Genomic DNA, 18483 nt, shown 5'->3' with positions numbered 1-18483 from the left:
CAATATATGAGCTTTTTTTTTTTTCTCGCCATACTTTTTCCTTATTTTGCTGCAATGGACTTTTTATTTATTTTCCCCAGTAGTTTTAACAAGGCTAAAATGTTTCTATTCGTATTATGTTATTGACTGTAAATCCGAGTGTTGACCATTTGTGCATTATTACAGTAAAAAATCTGTGAATCACATGACAGATTAGAATAGACACAAGGACTGAAATGGCTCCATGCAGGTGTGCTGGTAATAAATTCATCCTGCGAGGGATACAACGTCCTAAGTCTGGCTCGGGTTGTCGACAGACTGCAGGTGAAGTGTGAGCTGTCGCCGTTGGGAGGGGCTTCAGTGCTGCAGTGGAATCTGGTACTTTGACTGCAGAAGGAGCGCGGATGGGCATTTGGAACGGACTCGGGTTCGATCGACTGCAAAGGCTGAAAGAGCGTCATGATATAAACCAGCCTTAAGCAGTGGGCACGGGGGGAAAGTGCTCCAGAAATAAATACCCTCGTAACCTTCTTAGTCTTCGCCTGATGATTATAAATACAGTTTCATTATATTGAGCAGGAAGAAAGAAATATTGGTTAAATTAGTAGCGTGGCACTGTCAGCAGTATAAGCTCCCAGCATTGTACTTTAGGGACTGAACAGTAATGCTTACCTTTGCATGATAGTTTCATGTTTCATTGGATTTTATCTGCGTTTTTGTTCTGCTGCTTTGGACTTCTGTTGACAAAGCAGGTTATATCTAAACACATTTTCTAATTCGGCCTATTAAAAGTCTATATTGAGTTATTTACGGTATTTCACCTGCATGCGGCATGTTAAATGTATGTGTATGTAAATCAGACAGCTTTTGAAGTATATAGCCACATATAGTTTACATTACAGCTCAGTGGACTTCTTTTCTTCACGTATCCCTGCTTGTTAGGAAGTTTGGGGTCAGAGTACAAAGAGGATGAAAGGTTTTAATGAAGGGAACAAACCGAGCTTGAACCGAGCCCTTCGGTTGGATCCAGTTTACGAGCTAACAATTTTTAGATCTATTATCAAAATAACATCTTTGTGCTTACAATAGGGTTGTTATTTTGTTGATCAGCCTCATTCCAAGCCTCCAGTAATGTCTGTAAAGCTGCTTCTGGACAACGTCCCCTGTTAATACAAATAACACTAAATCGAATTAAATTAAATGAAGCATTTCATGACAGACAGATAATTCCAAGAATGTAGATACACATCGCTGAGAGAGTATAATGAATGGAGACACAAAAACAGAGCCGTATATCTGTGCTGATACCACCAGCCTATCTAAAAGATAATGCCCCGGATCAGGTCTAATTCAGCAACTCTAAAATTCAAGGTCAAACGTGACAAGTTTACTTTCCTTTCAGAGGACAGGAATGGCATTAGAGCGACTACAGGGGGAGACGAAGGCTGCGAAAAAACAAAATGGCAGCCGGACTGGCGCAATCACAAGCTGTTCTGATTAGACCTGTGTTAGAGGGTGCTCCAAATTCTTTTTACACCTTTCCCTAGGTTGAAGGAGGAGGGGGGCCCAGATTTTTTCATATGAGTTCAGCTTTAAGCTGCACATGCAGAGGTGGAATGATCGGCAAACACTGAAAGAAGAACGTTGTTCTTTCGACAAAAGACACAACTAACCACGTTTCATATTTGCATTTTTTTCCAGTTCCAGTTCCAATAACCATAGGGAGCTCTTCAGTATGACATCTTGTGATTTATACAATGCTTTTATTTTTTAAAAAGAAAAAAGCTCTGGCTTACTATTGCACCTTTGAAGTATCTGAATCTGAAGGTATTGAGCCAAAGATGCTCATTTGTCTTTAAGTAACAGACATTTTGTGTCAATTTTTAGGAAATAAAAAATACCTTTATTTAATCCATATAAATGTTTCAGGGGTTAAATGCATTTATTATTAGGATTATCAGTTGAATACTCTGGTCAACAATAAATATAGCAAAGCAACAATATAGACCTCATGTGACAATTATAGCTTTAGTCAAGTCAAGAGTCAAGAAGCTTTTATTGTCATTTCAACCATATATAGCTGATGCAGTATACAGTGAAATGAGACAACGTTTCTCCTGAACCCAGGTGCTACATAAAACAACATAAAAACAACAGTCACAGTACAGAAGAACACAGGGCCAGGAACTAAGATCCTCGCCACATAAAGTGCATGTGTGCAACTGGTGCAAACAGTGCAAAAGACAACACAAGACAGTGCAGAACAATACAAAATACACAAAAAATAAAAATAAAAGCAGCAGTAGCTCCGCCAGTAAAACTTGTCGTGACAGGATAAGGTGCACAGTAGCAGAAATGTAAACAAATATAAACAGAATTTTGCAATCCTATAATAGTGTAAAAAAAATATGGTAGCAGCAATCAAGATAAAGTGAACAGTGACCAATGGATTCACAGAATATAGCATGCTCATAGCTGTGCATTTCTTTCTCACCTAAATGGTACAATTTGGTCAACGTAGCATTTGTATAGGGGTTAATATCATGCTAATATCATGTTAATATCATGAGTACAGATATACAAATGGCATGTGTTTCTAGCAGTGGTGTTATTTAAATGTGCTTGTAAAGGGCAGTTAAGGTAGTGTAGGGTGTTTTGGTGCAGAGCCGCTTTCGCTACAGAGAAAGGGAAAATTATGACAGCCGTCAGAGCAACTGGAAATGAGACCCACAGTTTTTTTTTTGTTTTTCGAACAATACATTATTTTTCAGTGCACTGCAATAGTTGATAATGTTGCTGTGGACATTTCACAAAACGCTGCCTTTACAGTGTAATAAAATATTGATGACAAACGAGAGCTAAATAATGCATGCCTAATAAAGCCAAGACGTGCTGCTGATCGAGTAGAAATGTGTTACATTACTGTGATCTGTCAGTTGAAAGCCGGATTAATAAAGCCAGTAGAAAACGGTTGCAAATACCTAAAGGATATTGGAATAATATGCATCAGTGCCCTTTACCCCAAAATATGATGTCCTTTAATGGTTTTTTTTATGTGTCTACATTTGGTTTGCCTTCTAAGGCGCTCTAGGGTGAAAAGTCGTTGCGTTTTGGGTAAGATCAGGTCTTTAAGTCAGGGTGGGGGTTTCTACTGTGACCTTCACTGAAGGGCGTTTAGGATCAAGATGATGTAGAAGGAGCAGCTTTAAGGAAGTAGCCTGGTGCTGAGAAGGTTAAGGGTCTTTGCTCAAGTGCCCAATATTGGCAGCTTGGCAGTACTGGGGTTTAAACCCCAGACCTTCTAATTAGTAACCCAGAGCCTTAAAAACTGGGCTACCATGTCCCTCGATTTCCTCTCATGAAGTCAGAATAATGTCATAGCCCACACTGAATTGTCTTGCTAAAAGCAAACAGCTGGACAGAACTGCTGGATCGAATTTCTGCTCAATTTATTGTCTGGAATAAACACAACACAATAACCAGCAAGGGATTCCAATGATTGTTGATCATTTAGTGTATGAATATAATCAAAATGGTATAGTATTTTTTTCATAAAAACCACATGTTGCATTATTAAACCTTTTTCTAGACCTGTATCATCATTGTTGCTGTTGTCCTGAACTTCTACACGCTGCTTTTTTTTTTAGCCTTGACCAGTCAAGGATTTAATATTCAGAAGCACCTTTTATGGGTTTTTAAAGGTTTGTTTTATTTACTCATAGAAGCGCAACGCAGAATCATAAAACTCGAATAAATGACACATTAATAAAGCAGGAGATTTAAAGAGTAACAGAACAAAGCAGTAGAGGAGAAAAGGAAAATGATGGGCTGAACTGGGATGATAAATACACAGAAAAATGTTTGTCATTTTTAGGATAGGTGGAACAATGTTTACTGTATGTTCAAGTGGGCGTGGTCTTGAATTCTTTAAATAGGAAAGGACTCTGAACTTTTTCCTGAAAGCGCGGGTTTGAGATCCATTATATGAGATGAGTATTACTATAACTGTAATACAATCCACAAATGTTGAGGAATATAATTTAATGGCAAGGCTCGTGTTCCTGGAATGTGTTAGCAGTCTTTCAGTGAAAAAGGAAGGAAAAGAATGGCTGGGTCTCAGGATGGACGGGAAACAGCATTTTGTACTGATTTTGGGCTTGATTTTAATTTTCTCTGCCAGCTGTCAAATGCCATGGGACTTCATTTTGTTTAATTTTAGAAATTTTCTCCATTGCATAAAGCTGGTGCTGCTTGGATTCTCCTGTTATTGCACTTTTGGTCACGTGTCCTCTGTGTGCCTCATTAGCATTTTGTTAAGGAAATTTCTAGAGACATTTTAGACATTATTTCAATGACCCAAATAAAACATACAATGAAAGAAAGAAGTCCATAAATTTTCTGCTCTGCCGTTGATAAAGAGGCTTTGTATAATAACCTTGAGCCTTGGTCATTCGCTAAAGGTGAAGTAGTCAGTGATGAAGTGAAGTGAAGAAGTTTCAGTGTGTCTGAGATCCTATCCTATTTTCTATTCCAGTATAAGGTCAGGCTGGCGCATTAAATCTGACTGCTCGTGTTGGGTTCTGGTAATAAATGGAGGCCTTAGTATTTTATAGCATCTTTAATGTCTGCTCAGATTTAATTGAATTTTAATTGTAAATGCAACAAAGAATACGTTCTATTCCTATTGTATTCCTCAACACGATGCATCATCCTTTTCTTTCCACACTGCTAACGGTATAATCAGGTTACCTTAGTTTGAAGGTTGAGCTTAATGTATATGTTTTTTCCGGTACCCTAGGGATCCTGCTAGCTGTCAGGTGAGAAAGTGCATAGCGATCTAGTAATATGCATAAGACGAGAGAAAAGTGATGGTACACCGAACTCCTCAGGGTTGAATTTTTATAGTTCAACAGCTACGAAGATGCTTGTTACATTCCCACTCACAAAGGTTGCTCTGCCTTCATTGTTATGCAATTCCCTGCTTCTTCCTCATTATACAATTCCAATGCACAGCACAGAGCCACTAGGTTATAAAGCCGGCAGAGTAATCGTAGTAACACACCGGGCTTCTTTTTCCTGAGGTATTCATTGATGGCATTTAAAATAGCCTGGCTGAATGGCTTTCCTGGGACTATAAATCCAGCTGACCTCAGCAATGTTGTGTTGGTGGATAAATCTCAGAAGGAAATGGATCAGAGGGTATCTTTGAATCTGGCCCAGACTCAAACAACTCCTTTACTAACACGGGACACTATTTACTCCACTCCCGCAGTGTGAATATGACTCCAGTATCTTCAGTATCTTCACTTGCTGTCCCTTTGTTTTCCAGCTCCCCCCATACTCCCTGAACGGCCCACACTTAGAAGTTGGAGGTAAGCTCCACCAACTCAACCCCAGCAGCCATGGCAGATGACGCAGACATGCGCAATGAGCTCTCGGACATGCAGCAGCGTGCCGACCAGCTGGCCGATGAGGTGAGGACCAGATCTTAAATCATAATGGTGTTGGAAGGATTTTACAGCCATCTATTAAAATTGTGTCATTGTCTTGAAGCAAACGTTGGTAGATTTTTGCACACAGAAGCTTCTTCTTACTTTGCTAAGCATCAGAATGCTTAGGTTGTGAGCTACATATATTGCTTTAGGGGGACATGCAGTCTTGGATGTAGACCTATATATATATATATATATATATATATATATATACGTATATGTGAAATAAAATAAAAATAAATATATTATTATATTAATAAGTATTAAAGAGAATAAAAGACGCATTCAAACTGGAACAAAAAGAAAAATTCCAAATGAATTAAAAAAGTTACATCAAAAATGAATAAAAAAAAGAAACTTTATATAAACATCAAGTGTCAGTGATTCCCCTCTAGAGGCCGCTCTCGTACATTATAACGCAACCCAAAAAAACTATCGGTATGGATTTTTTTTTTCTATTGATGCAGTTTAATCGCTGAAATCGTGTCAGTCAACCTCTAAATATATGTATTGCCATAGCTGTCATTTGGATCTCCATAATATGCCATAATATCTGCAAATAGTTTATCCAATCTCCACAGCTATCCAAGGCCAGGAGTCCAAGAAAGCAAAACTGGCAATGCTCTCAGTGTAGAAGGTGACATTCTCTTCTAATCTATTAGTCATGAAACTCATGCATGCTGAAGGTGGACGATAGCACTGTTCTCCAAGGGTCTTGCAACTCCAACTTACACCTAATATCAATTCTAAGATATATTTTTTCAGCATAATAGAAAATTGAAGAGTTCTTCAGAGAGGGAAGGGTGTGCTTTAGGGCTTGATATGAGATCTGATGTTAAAATTATTCACTCAATGTACTCATGTATACACAATAGGGCCATCAGATATTCAATATATATATATATATATATATATATATATATATATATATATATATATATATATATATATATATATATATATATATATATATACAAGCAGTGTAGGACAATAAAATTATTTTTCAAAAAAGAAAAATGGTGCCTTGATGATGCATAAAAATGATAGACTGAGAGAAAAAGATTACCAACACAATGCTGTAAGTATTATTTACTGTTCAGTTGGTAATTATCTCTGTTCTTCACCATGCCTCTCCCATTATATCTCAGGACTTCTTTAGACATTAGCTTTTTTATTTTCCTTCTGTTACGTTTATAATGTCCCCTCTGTCTTTCACAGTCACTGGAAAGCACTCGTCGTATGCTGCAGCTGGTGGAAGAGGTAAGATATGCATACTCTCTACAGTATACACAGACTATACACCAACAAGATTTAAATATATTGCACTGGAAGTGCATTTTACCAGAATATGTTTATATGTATCGCATTTCTTATCTAAAAATGCTATAACAAAATGAATAATTGCAATATCCGTCTATGAAAAGAACAGTTCTTTGTGAGGTATGTTATAGGACAGTCTTCTGACTGGAATTGAGATTGTAGTGTTGTAAGAAGAAGTGGTGGGGATGTCGAAGGGATGAAAATAATTCTGAATAAGGATTATTGTGGTCTAAGTGGGTTGCGTGGTCTCTGGTGCATTTCTGCGTGCTGCCTGCTAAACTCCAGTGACAGATGGACTTTGTGGCCAGGAGCAAATTTAGTCTTTCTTAATAAGGCTAGACAGGATGACAGTTGGGTGAGACTGAGAAATGAGACAGACAAGGAGAAAGAGAGAGAAAGAAAGAGAGAGAAGGAGAAAGGGATACTCTCATGGGGTAAAGGCTTTTGTGCCATATACTCTTGAGGCTGAAAAGGCCACAGCAATACATTTGCCTCTAAATAAAGGAACTTTAAGGAATAAGGACAAACTGTAGATGGCAAAAGAAAAAAAATGACTGAAAACAGAGACCTACTGGCACTCGGCAAACACTTATACAATGAGTGGCAAGACTCAGATAATCCGGTTTGCAAATTGTGCCATACATTCTCACAGACAATAAGCAGCAGGTCTTCCAGAGCTGGGTGGACAGCCTGACGCTAACACATCAGCACATCCCCCAGGATTCATTTACTTGCTGAAGGAAGAAGGGGTGGCTGCTGTGCTCCATCTCAGCCTGATTTATGCCACCACGCAGCTACTTGATTATAGGAAACATTGATGCTGCTTCCACTGCACATGCTGACACAGCTGCTCTTCTGATTTAAACTCAGGCACTTCCAAACAGCTTTAAAAAAAGGACATTGGAGCAATGTTGTTTTAAAAGAATTATTGTATAAAATAAAGGTGGGAGATGTACGCAGGCCAGCAGAAGTCAATAATGCTTCAAACAAAAGCTAATCAATGGTTCAGTCAAGTAGCGAGTGTTCAATATATCGATGTCTGTAACTTCATAACCTCATCCCACCCTACTCTCTGAGTGTAAAGGGTACAATTAAAGTATACAAAAATTGTTCAAGAAACAAAGATAGAACAATGCGTTTATTTTAGGGCTGTCAATCAGTAAAAATATTTAAGCAATATTAATCGCATGCTTGTCATGAGTTAACTGAGCCATTAAACTCTTAAATGTTTTCCATGGTAAATCAGCTCCAACCATTTAACTAGAATTAGCACTGGCAGCACAGCCACAGCATTATCCTTATCACCTCTCTAACAGGTTGCCTTATGCCGTATGTAATTCTGCTAAAGCAGTGTGTTTGGGATCAATGCATTCTTAACTACTGATATTTATCCTACACCTTTCCCCTGAGTCCAACTACTAAAACAACCGTGTAACATAACATTTTCGTTTCCCCCTTCGACTCAAACTCATGAAAGAATCCTGTTCTCTCTCCTAGTGATCGTACCTTATCTTTGTTTTCCACTCTTTCCTACTTTCTTTCACCGTCATCTACGCCAACCTCTCGGTGCCTTTCGGTGAATAGAGTAAAGATGCTGGTATCAGGACTTTGGTTATGCTGGATGAGCAAGGAGGTAAGTCTAAATGCTTTACAGATGGATAATGATGGAACGCATGAATTGCTCAAATTTTCATGAATCTGTATTTCTCCTTGTAAATAAATACCAGATAATAATTAATATTCAATGATATTAAGTAATCTTACAGAATGACCGATGGCTTAATGAACCAATCAAAACTTCATTTTTTTAATGTTTTTTTTTTATTATTCAGTGTTTTCCTTTCAACTAACATCTTTCTGAATCTTTCCTTATCCTTAATTCTTCTGTCCTTCCAAACGTCTTTACCTTTAAAACCCACACTTACCGACAAAAAAAAGATCACGTGGCCACTGAGACTCAGTCTTTTGTATTCTACATCTGGTCCGTTTAAAACCGGACCACCTGCAGGGGAAAAATATTCAAACGTAAAGAAGAGCGAGTTTGTTTCTCTGTGTGGGAAAATAAAGAGGATCGATTTAACTGGTGATGACAAACATCACTCTCCCATTAATATCTTTTCATTTCTTTGTACAATCCCTGGTCAAAAGCAATCTATGTAATCTATGTAATATGATTTGTTTGGACATTACGAGATTCAAAAATTAAACTATGGAGCCCTTTTTTATTTAAAAAGGGAAGCATTCCAAGGAAATTGGAATTGATTTATGTAAAGTAAGAAATATTCAGTGACAGATTCTATTAATTTTATTGCCGAAACTTTGTAATATGTCATTTGCAAATGTTTAAGAATCACTATGAGGTTAATAACACAATAAAAAATTATGCTCCATTTATAAAAAAAAATCTAGATTTTTTTTTCTTACCTTAATTCAATCCCGTGATTTCAGTTCATTGGTGGTAGCTTAGTGCTTAAGGCATTGGACTTTAAATTTGAAGATCACGGGTTAAAATCCCAGCCACATTAAGATGCCACTTTTGAAACTCCCTGAGCAAGGTCCTTAACCCTCAACTGCTCAGTTGTATAAATGAGATTAATGTAGCTAGCTCTGGATAAGGACGTCTGCCGAATGCCATAAATCTGAATGTAAATAAATATTCACACAGATTAGAAACCAATATAAATGACTTTAAAGTCAGGGATCATGCAAAGCTAACAATGGTGCTGAGTTTCCTTCTATCCAGATCCATCTACAGTCTGCCTTTTGTTTTTTCCCCCTTTACGACATATCTAACAGTGCCAGACTGCATCCCTACTGATCACACAGCCACCTCCGCCACGTTCATGCCTTACCCCCACTCAGACAAATAAACTGTGATTTGCACACACTGTTGCAGTGAGACTCTGCACTCTCTGACTCAGCACGCTATATCATCGGGTTTGGGGTGAGAAATTTCTGTCCTGAGGCTCTTCTCGCTTTTGACTCAGGGATCCATTTCTGTGGAACTCATTCTCTAAGTGGTCCATTTTTGATTCTCAAACCCAATATACCCATTTTAGGTGAAATATTTGTAAGGTTTTTACATGTAGGTATCATTTTTGCTATAAGTAGATCCACAGTAAAATGCATGCTGTCCCGACTAGATAAACCATCTTGATAGTGTTTCTCCAGAGAAGAAAAAAAAAACACAAAAGAAAGAAACAAAAAAAAGCCAATAAAATTTATTCCACTGCTGTCATCCCTTTGTCCTGACCAGAACAACTCGATCGTGTTGAAGATGGCATGAACCATATCAACCAAGACATGAAGGAGGCCGAGAAAAATTTAAAAGATTTAGGGAAATGCTGTGGCCTTTTCATATGTCCGTGTAACAAGTAGGTACTGATCATGTGACGGAGGGGTCTTTTGCGTATGTGGTGGCGTCCTTATTTCTTTTCCTCCTTCGTTTTCCTTTTGTCACAGTGACTGTCTGAAGTTTGTTCTTTTTTTTGTTTTTGTTTTTGTCTCCTCTTCTTTGTCCTCTCTATCCTTTTATTTCTTTCTTTCCTCCCTGTCTTCTTCTGACGTGCTTCGTTCTGTGGGGGATAAATTGCTTGTTGTTTAATCAGAACAACTGGAGCGCATCGAAGAGGGGATGGACCAAATCAATAAGGACATGAAGGATGCAGAAAAGAATTTGAACGATCTAGGAAAATTCTGTGGTCTTTGCTCCTGTCCATGTAACAAGTAGGTGCTGCTTGCCTGCCTGCCTGCCTGCCTAAAAATGATTAGAACATAACTGAACACAACCTAGACGTCTAGTAGCCCTAGCCTGCAGTAGCTGAACTCACTACCCACGCTCTTCACTACAACCTGCCCCAAAGGAAACAACAAGCATGAGCCACTGGTCGTGCACACTCACTCTTGCTCTCGCTCTTTCTCTCTCTCTCTCACACACACACACACACACACACACACACACACACACACACACACACACTTACACACATACAGCTGCCCTTGCAGACTCGCCTCTGAGTCTTGTACATGAAGTAAGGCATGCTGCACTAATCCGCAAGTCAAACTTTGCTATAGAATCCAAACGCATGCAAAGATAAATAGGATGGTCCATCAGAAACCATAAATGTACAAAAACGTTTGGAATGGATGTGCCAAAGTTGAACTATTCAATTTGGATTAGTGTGTGTCTGTGTCAAATTGGACTCGATAATCATTTTGGTGAGCTTTTGGTGAGCTTTTGGTGACCTAATATTTCAATCCCAAATCAGATCTGACAACGTTTTCGGCTTTGTATTCATTCATTATTGAATTCCAAATCCTTTAAAGCATCATAAGCTGACCAAAGTACTTTCCATGCAACTTTGAGAGCACATCCATCAACGCCACTGGCTTGAATGACTGAAACAGCATGTCCCTGAATGCTAAATTGCATGTTGTTCTTAATGACGTTAATGCTGCCTGTTAAACCTGCTATAAACGATGATGCGTAATGACATTCACGATGCTGAAAAATGAACACATCTTTGTTTGGCATTAAGCACATTCATAAATTGAATATTGAGCCAATTGACATTAGGATTGAACCAGGAAAGAGAAAGGAAAGAGGAGGAAGGAGAAGGTGAATTAAAACTGGGACTTTGACAGAGAGCTGAAAGAGAGCAGGCCAGATTTAGGTCTGGTAGATAGGGCGACAGTGATGTCTGCTTTAATTTGATTATATTGCTCACTGTTAGCAATGCCTTTGGTTGTTGGAGTTGAATAAAAAAAATATACATGTAAATAAAGTATCCTAGGGCTAAATCTGTTCCTGATTAAAACCAAGGAATACAATGTGACAGGCTGGTGCTGAGCTGTGATAAAAAAAAAACTATGCTTGATCACACTATTTATAAGCTCTTTTTTTAGCCATTTATGGTTACATTTGATGGTTTACCTCGTCATCAGAGAGATTAGGTATGAGAGCAGCTATGAAAAGTAATTCCCCTTGCTTTGTTTTTCATTTGAAGTTCTATTAGGCAAATACATAGACAAATTAGACAAAATAAAATCCATTTGAAGACCTTCCTGTAGTGGAGAGGTTGATCTCTGACTGTTACAAAAGCTTGGCTTTTATGGAGCACCTACCATACAGGCACAAGCTCTACACAAGCAAACTTCACTTGCCATTGGTTGCCAGTGTGATATAAAGCAATCTTTATTAGACAATGGACAATACAATATCTTCATGAGATATAGGATTCTTAAAAATAAAGCCTCCAAACAGTCTTAAGGGGATATAAAATGAAAGCATTCTTGGGCCAAATATTTATTTTAACATCACCTATTATGCAAATCAGACCATTCAGTTTCCTTGTCACAAAGCTTTCACACAACATACAGTATATTGGTGGTGATAAGAATCTGGTTTCTTTATATTAGTATCCCAGGCAGTGTGGTAAAGTGGTGTGTTAAAGAATATCAACCAGTATGCAATTCTAAATCAAGTTTACAGCCAAGAGGGTTAGATGGTTGAAAATATAAATAACTCTGCAGTGGGCAGTCTGGCTCTTTATTCCAGCTTATCTTCCAAGATCTAGATATCTGGATAAGAGTTCAGGGATTTATCCATTAAAGACACCTGAATTAAGGTTCTGGCTCATTTCTAATCTTTAAACTATATTACACTCTATTTAAATCAAAGTGGAACCATCCCAGTTTAATGGCATTTAATGATATAGTCACGAAATGTAATCTATTGATTTGTGTTCATAGACAAGAATGTCCCTCTTTTTTTGTGTCACTGAGGATGATAATGTATTGTAATGTATTTATATGTTATGTATTTCAGTAGGAAGGATTCTTTTTTTTTTATCTTCAAACCCCATTACTCAACATTTAAGCAGGAAAATTTATTCTTGTTTTTATTGCTTTATATTAACGGTAAGCTGCTCGCTATTATAAATTATTGTCAGTGGTTTCTTCACATCAAAATCCAGTAAATACATTCTCCCAGTCATTTAAGGAGACTGAGTTAATCAGAGGCACACACAGTTATTACAGTACAACCACAACCCTAACCCTAACTGTATATTTTCTGCCTTATTCTAATAAAAATGTGGGGAAAAGATTACCTTTGGCATTTCTGTCAGCATTACCCATGATCCTCTGCTTTCGTTGCTATAAAGACAGAGCCAGATGGAGGCAGTCGTGCTGAGTGACACAAAAAAAGAGGGAAATTCGTGTCCATGAATCAATAGATTAAATTTTGTGAATATATCTCGAAATGTCCTTAAACTGTGATGATGGAACAGAACAAGACTACACAAGATTCAGGTGGTAATCCAGTTAAAATGTTCCCCTCCTACCATTCTCAAAATATTTTTAACGCTTTGTACCATCTAATACGTTACATATGTTGTACCCATAAGGCAAAACTTAGCTAGTTTTTTTGTTATATGCTGAGCCAGAAGAGTCAATCCGATGGACTTTCCCATAATAACCACCAACTATAAATGTTACCAGAAGCAAACTAGGAGAAATTAGATCTTCTGCCACTTACCAGTGGCGTCCAACCTAGGAATGGGTTCTCGTCCCTTCAGTGTCTTTTCTTTTGCACTTGTTTGCACTCGTCTCTGACAGTGTGGCAGTCCCGTTATTCTGTGTTGTATGTCTGCCAAGGCCTGTCTTCTTTGTTATTTGTCATAATCAGAGATAGGGGAAACAAGCCATTATGACTGGGAAGAGGGACGTAGTCCAACAAGTAAAAGCACAGATGAGTCCCAGATTTGCTAGCAAGTTTCCCCTTGTTTTCTTGTGTTCATCTGTTCAGTAAAGGTATGTGTTTTAGCTAGCAAGCCATGAATGTTATATGTCAGCAAGGCCTAACATTTCAGAGAGCTCTGATTTGGTTATGCCTGTTACTGCCTGCCTGTTAGTCCAGCATCTGTCCATTGTGTTAGAGTGTGTGTGTGTGTCTGTGTGTGTGTGTGTGTGTGTGTGTGTGTGTGTGTGTGTGTGTGTGTGTGCGTGTGTGTGTGCGTGTGTGTGTGCGTGTTGTGTGTGTGTGTAAGTGTGTGTGGGTGGAAACACTGCTAATATGAAAGCTACCGGCCACCTCAGTGCTCATGCTCTTCATGATTCATGCAGAATGAAGAGTGGAGGCAGCAAGGCCTGGGGCAACAACCAGGATGGTGTGGTGAACAGTCAGCCTGCCCGTGTGGTCGATGAACGGGAACAGATGGCCATCAGCGGAGGTTTCATTCGCAGGTAAGTGCTGAGACAGCTTTGATAAGATCAGCTGAAGTTGCATTTACTGTATATGGTAAGGGATGAGGCTAATTTGGTCAGGGTTAATGAAGACATACCCCAGACACACACAGATACACTTATGCGTACTGATTCACACTTCTGAACCATTTAGAATTACCAGCTCACCTACCTGGCATGTCTCTGAGATGTTAAAGAAAACAAGTGCACTCAGAGGACAGTAACTCAAGATAAAATTTAAGCCCTTGTGAATTTTTCCTGCGATGAACTCACATCCTGTCCTATACGTCATCATCTGTCCAGGGTAACAGATGATGCCCGGGAAAATGAGATGGATGAGAACTTGGAGCAGGTCGGAGGCATCATTGGTAACCTGCGCCACATGGCTCTTGACATGGGCAATGAGATTGACACCCAGAATCGCCAAATCGACAGGATCATGGACAAGGTATGTTGGGAGAACGTTCCGATTTTTAAAAGGGAAACAAGTGCTTATAATGCTTCGGTCTCTAAAAGTAACATTGCTGATATATTTGTTTATGCTTGTCACAAAAACGATGCATTTATACAGAGGGAAGCTGTAAAAATAGGAATATTGGAAAAAAAAATTTCTGTGATGTAATAGATATTGCTTTTAGGTGGTTAGGTTAGAGAGCTTGGTTACTAGCTTTAAGAATACAAAAACTAGTTGTTGCTAGTGTGATAGTCAACTTGGCTAGGAAATTTTAGTTTTTACACATTAAAAAACCCATAAAAACAACACTGTCTGATGGTTCCATACATGCGTATACAGTAAGGTTCATAAACAGGGACCATTTGCCTTCTGTATGCCACCAAAATTGATTAAAACTATGCTAATGTGATGTGATTGAAGCAGACATAGTCTTTGTATAACTGTAACTGTACCTAAAAGTCTAAACTAGACATAAACTAATCTTATAACAGTTCAGTGACAATCAGCTAGGGAGATTTTACCTCACACAATGCTAAAGAGGCCATAACTGATACTGTTATTGTGAACTTATATTGTATAACAGACAGGCGGTTTTTTTTTTTGCTAGCCAATAAGTTCAGCACATAGATCTAACACTATGGTACATGGTATGGTATGTGACGTATGAAACGAAAAGCTAACACATAATCTCATAATCTCATAACAACTTTTCATTTGTGTTATCTCTTAGGCTGAGTCCAACAAGACCAGGATTGACGAAGCTAACCAGAGGGCCACAAAGATGCTTGGCAGCGGCTAAGCATCTGAATTGCCTGCTTTTCCGAACCGTGCAGTTTGTCAAAAGGCACAAACATGATTTTATCTTGGTATTTACCTTCTAGGTTTGCACACATGCACATATCACCCCTACATTGTAAATGTTGTTCTGTGTGCTGTCTGTCGGCTTTTTTCAATGATAGTCCTCGTAAAAATGATTTCTTACACTATGTATCATTCTTTCCAAAGGTTGTATATAGTGCTGGCTCGATGGCTCTAGCTCACTTGTGAAGTTTTTTAATTCCGTTATTGTTTTTTCTTTTTCTTTTTTCTTCTTTTTTTGTCACCTATCTATATATGTATGCGTATATATATATGTATACATATAACCCAAATTATATATGTATACATATATATTATATATGGTATAAACCTCTTTACTGAATGAACTATATAATAGGAATGCTCTACAAAACTGTCTTTCCTTTTCAGTATCTCAGTATCGTCTTAGTAAAACTGTGTCATTTCATTAGGCTACTGTCATGCTCCTTATTTTGATGTTGTCATGGCGAACGACGAACGGGTCAAATGATTTACGCCGATGACGCTGATACAAAAGCACTTACAGTATCCTTCCTCGGTTCATTTTCCTCACCGCGAAACATAATCAGTTACTGTTTAGACAAAAGTGCAACTAGATTCTTGTAGCTGTAATAGACATTGCATTCCAAGTGGTGTGATTTGCATGACGAATCGTAGATTTTAGAGTCTTATAAAGAAAACTTGTCTTAAAAAATATACAAAAAAAATCATGGCAGTAGCGAAAAATTTACAAAAAGCATGCTCAGTATTAGGACACAGTTGAACGTTTCATATTCCTGCAAGTTGGCAATAGTGCTCTCTTTCTGTCTATATATATATATATATATATATATATATATATATATATATATATATATATATATATATATATATATATACACAGACTGTGACCATCGATGTAACATAATGCAACATGACCGAAAGAAGAACTGTAATAGACTTGATGAAGGTGTTGGTTCTGCAAAAATGACCTGTTTTTTAAATGATTATGCAGCCTGGGGGAAAAGATAATGACTGATGTACTGAATGGTGGAGACTAATTGTTTTCTGTATCATAGGTTTTGGATGCTCTGAGAAAAAAAAAAAAAAAAAAAAAAAAAAAGAAGAAATAAATGAATAAATAAATAAACAAACATTTGCAATGTAAAGCAAAGATGCATATTTCTGAGAGATCTTACTTTTATAAGAAGACTGTATCCTGTTAGTTTACTTTCCCTGTGTGGTTTGTTATTGGTTAAAAAAGAAAAGGAAAAAAAAAAGAAAAAAGAGACTAATCCGTGACACACTAAACAAAAAGAAGAGGTTTTTGTTGCTTCTGTACTTTAGAGCTATGCACACCAAATTGCTACGATGTTGAATAGTCTGTATAAGAAGACAAATAAATACCTTACCTGAATGTCACATAGTTTAAACTGTGAGACTGATGTCCTCAATGCATGTAATATTCAAATCAAACTCCCTCTGTATCCTGTCAGTCTGTGACGTGGTTGACATTTTGTAGCTAGCTGAATTAATTAAAATGAATATAACCCCTCCTGTATGGGTTGTCATTATTGTTTTGCATGGATGTATGGAACTGGACAGATCCTGAATAGACAAAGTTGATAACCCTGAACAAAAAAAATAGAAATAACCTAAGGGGGGGGTTATGGATTCATCCAAATTTAGCTATAATGTACAGCTATGAGCTGTTGCCTGAATTACAGCATAGGTTTCTCTTTGCACATAGATTTGGTAACCATTCACCAAATAACTCAAGAAAAATAAAATACATTTTAAATAATGATACAATGTTGTTCAACCCAAATTTTGAAAAATAAAACGTCTTTAATGATACTACAACAGATAAGCCAAAGTGGTATCCATACATACATTATACTGTATTTACATATAAATATTTATTTCATAGCCAAATTTCTTCATGTACATTTCCGGTACAAAATCCTAGATTCGGTTTAATTACATATGATTCAGGATGCACCACAGACTACGGATGCACAGACTGAGCTATACAGCATTTGGAGCTTTGTAATATTGGACCAAAACAATGCCGTTTCATATAATAAGAATACACCATGGTCAGTCTAGCATGTGTCCAGGGTTAATCTGATCGTCAATGGACGTTCAAAATTTCTTGGAGACACCGCTTGATTCTATCATTTTATTTTACCTAATGTTTTTAGAGTGAATGCAAGCAAGGGACCATGTAATCAACTGCATTGATCCTGGCTGGAACTTTGTGAAACACAGGATAAATATTATGCTATTATAGCAGAGATGAACGCAGCTGTTTTTTCTAGCTTCTTTTTAGTAGTATTGTCCTATCTTACTGTATATTTAAATGAATGAAATGAAATGGTGTAAATAATGCAAATGATGGGCGAAGTCAAGTTGTCACTAGTGATCTTTCAAATACCAAATGTATAGGATTCAGGATGTCCACTTGTGATCAAATCACTCAAAAATTATGCTTATACCAGTTTGAACAAGGCCTGAGAGGTAATTAGCAGCCTAAAAACAGCAATGAAGCCACATTTAATTTCAAATTAAGGGAGTCATTAGCGAAGCTAACCCTACAACAAGACTCGTTTAATACAAGCTGCGTCAACAACGCTTTGTGAATGCTTCCGCATGTCCATGCTCAGAACCGCGTGTGTAATCAGTCCAATGAAGAGGTGTCAATGGCAGGGTGCCATCACGACCAAGAAGCTATAAACGTGCATGCAGTAAAGCCGGCGCTAGCTTCTGTTTGTTCAGGAAGTGCACTGTGTGTGTCTGAGCGGACGCTCTGTGTGTTTGATCCAAACGGACACTCCACTCCTGGAGAGCGCTCTTCGAGTTCGAGGAGGGCACTCTCAATCCTCGCAGTTCTCCTTGCAGCGGGGCCTTCCACTGAGGTGAAGCAGCGATCGAGGTCCTAGTGTTCGCAGATGGACCTGTCGGAGGGTTTGGAGATGGGCTTGTCCCCAATGTGTGAACCAAATTTTTCGGGTTCAAAACAGATTGCTTTTCTCCTATAGACAGCTATCTAATTTTTGTGTTGGTTTGTCCTTTAACAGCAAAAGCCATTTAAACATTTTTCTAGGTAAAACTCAGTGGATTATTCTACATTGGATATTTTAATTGGTTAAACAA

General features: G+C 37.9%; 1 protein-coding gene across 2 annotated transcripts in view; it reads left to right on the top strand.

Moving 5' to 3' along the window:
- snap25a (synaptosome associated protein 25a) overlaps positions 1–16886 on the top strand; it is a 23224-nt gene extending 6338 nt beyond the window's left edge. Inside the window, exons 2-8 of one of the 2 annotated variants that reach the window (XM_046836630.1) lie at positions 5309–5453; positions 6690–6731; positions 8376–8424; positions 10048–10165; positions 13917–14036; positions 14340–14484; positions 15221–16886. In XM_046836630.1, the coding sequence (XP_046692586.1) occupies positions 5382–5453; positions 6690–6731; positions 8376–8424; positions 10048–10165; positions 13917–14036; positions 14340–14484; positions 15221–15289 (615 nt within the window). In that variant the 5' untranslated portion in view covers positions 5309–5381 and the 3' untranslated portion in view covers positions 15290–16886. Of the gene's footprint in view, positions 1–5308; positions 5454–6689; positions 6732–8375; positions 8425–10047; positions 10166–10399; positions 10518–13916; positions 14037–14339; positions 14485–15220 lie in introns of both variants that reach the window. The other variant, XM_046836629.1, reaches the window with a different exon arrangement.
- The last annotated feature ends 1597 nt before the right edge of the window (positions 16887–18483 follow it).

This window comes from Silurus meridionalis, chromosome 23, assembly GCF_014805685.1.
Source record: "Silurus meridionalis isolate SWU-2019-XX chromosome 23, ASM1480568v1, whole genome shotgun sequence".
Taxonomy (NCBI): Eukaryota; Metazoa; Chordata; class Actinopteri; order Siluriformes; family Siluridae; genus Silurus; species Silurus meridionalis.
Note: the sequence above shows the minus strand (reverse complement) of the source record. Positions and strands in the feature narration are given on the sequence as shown.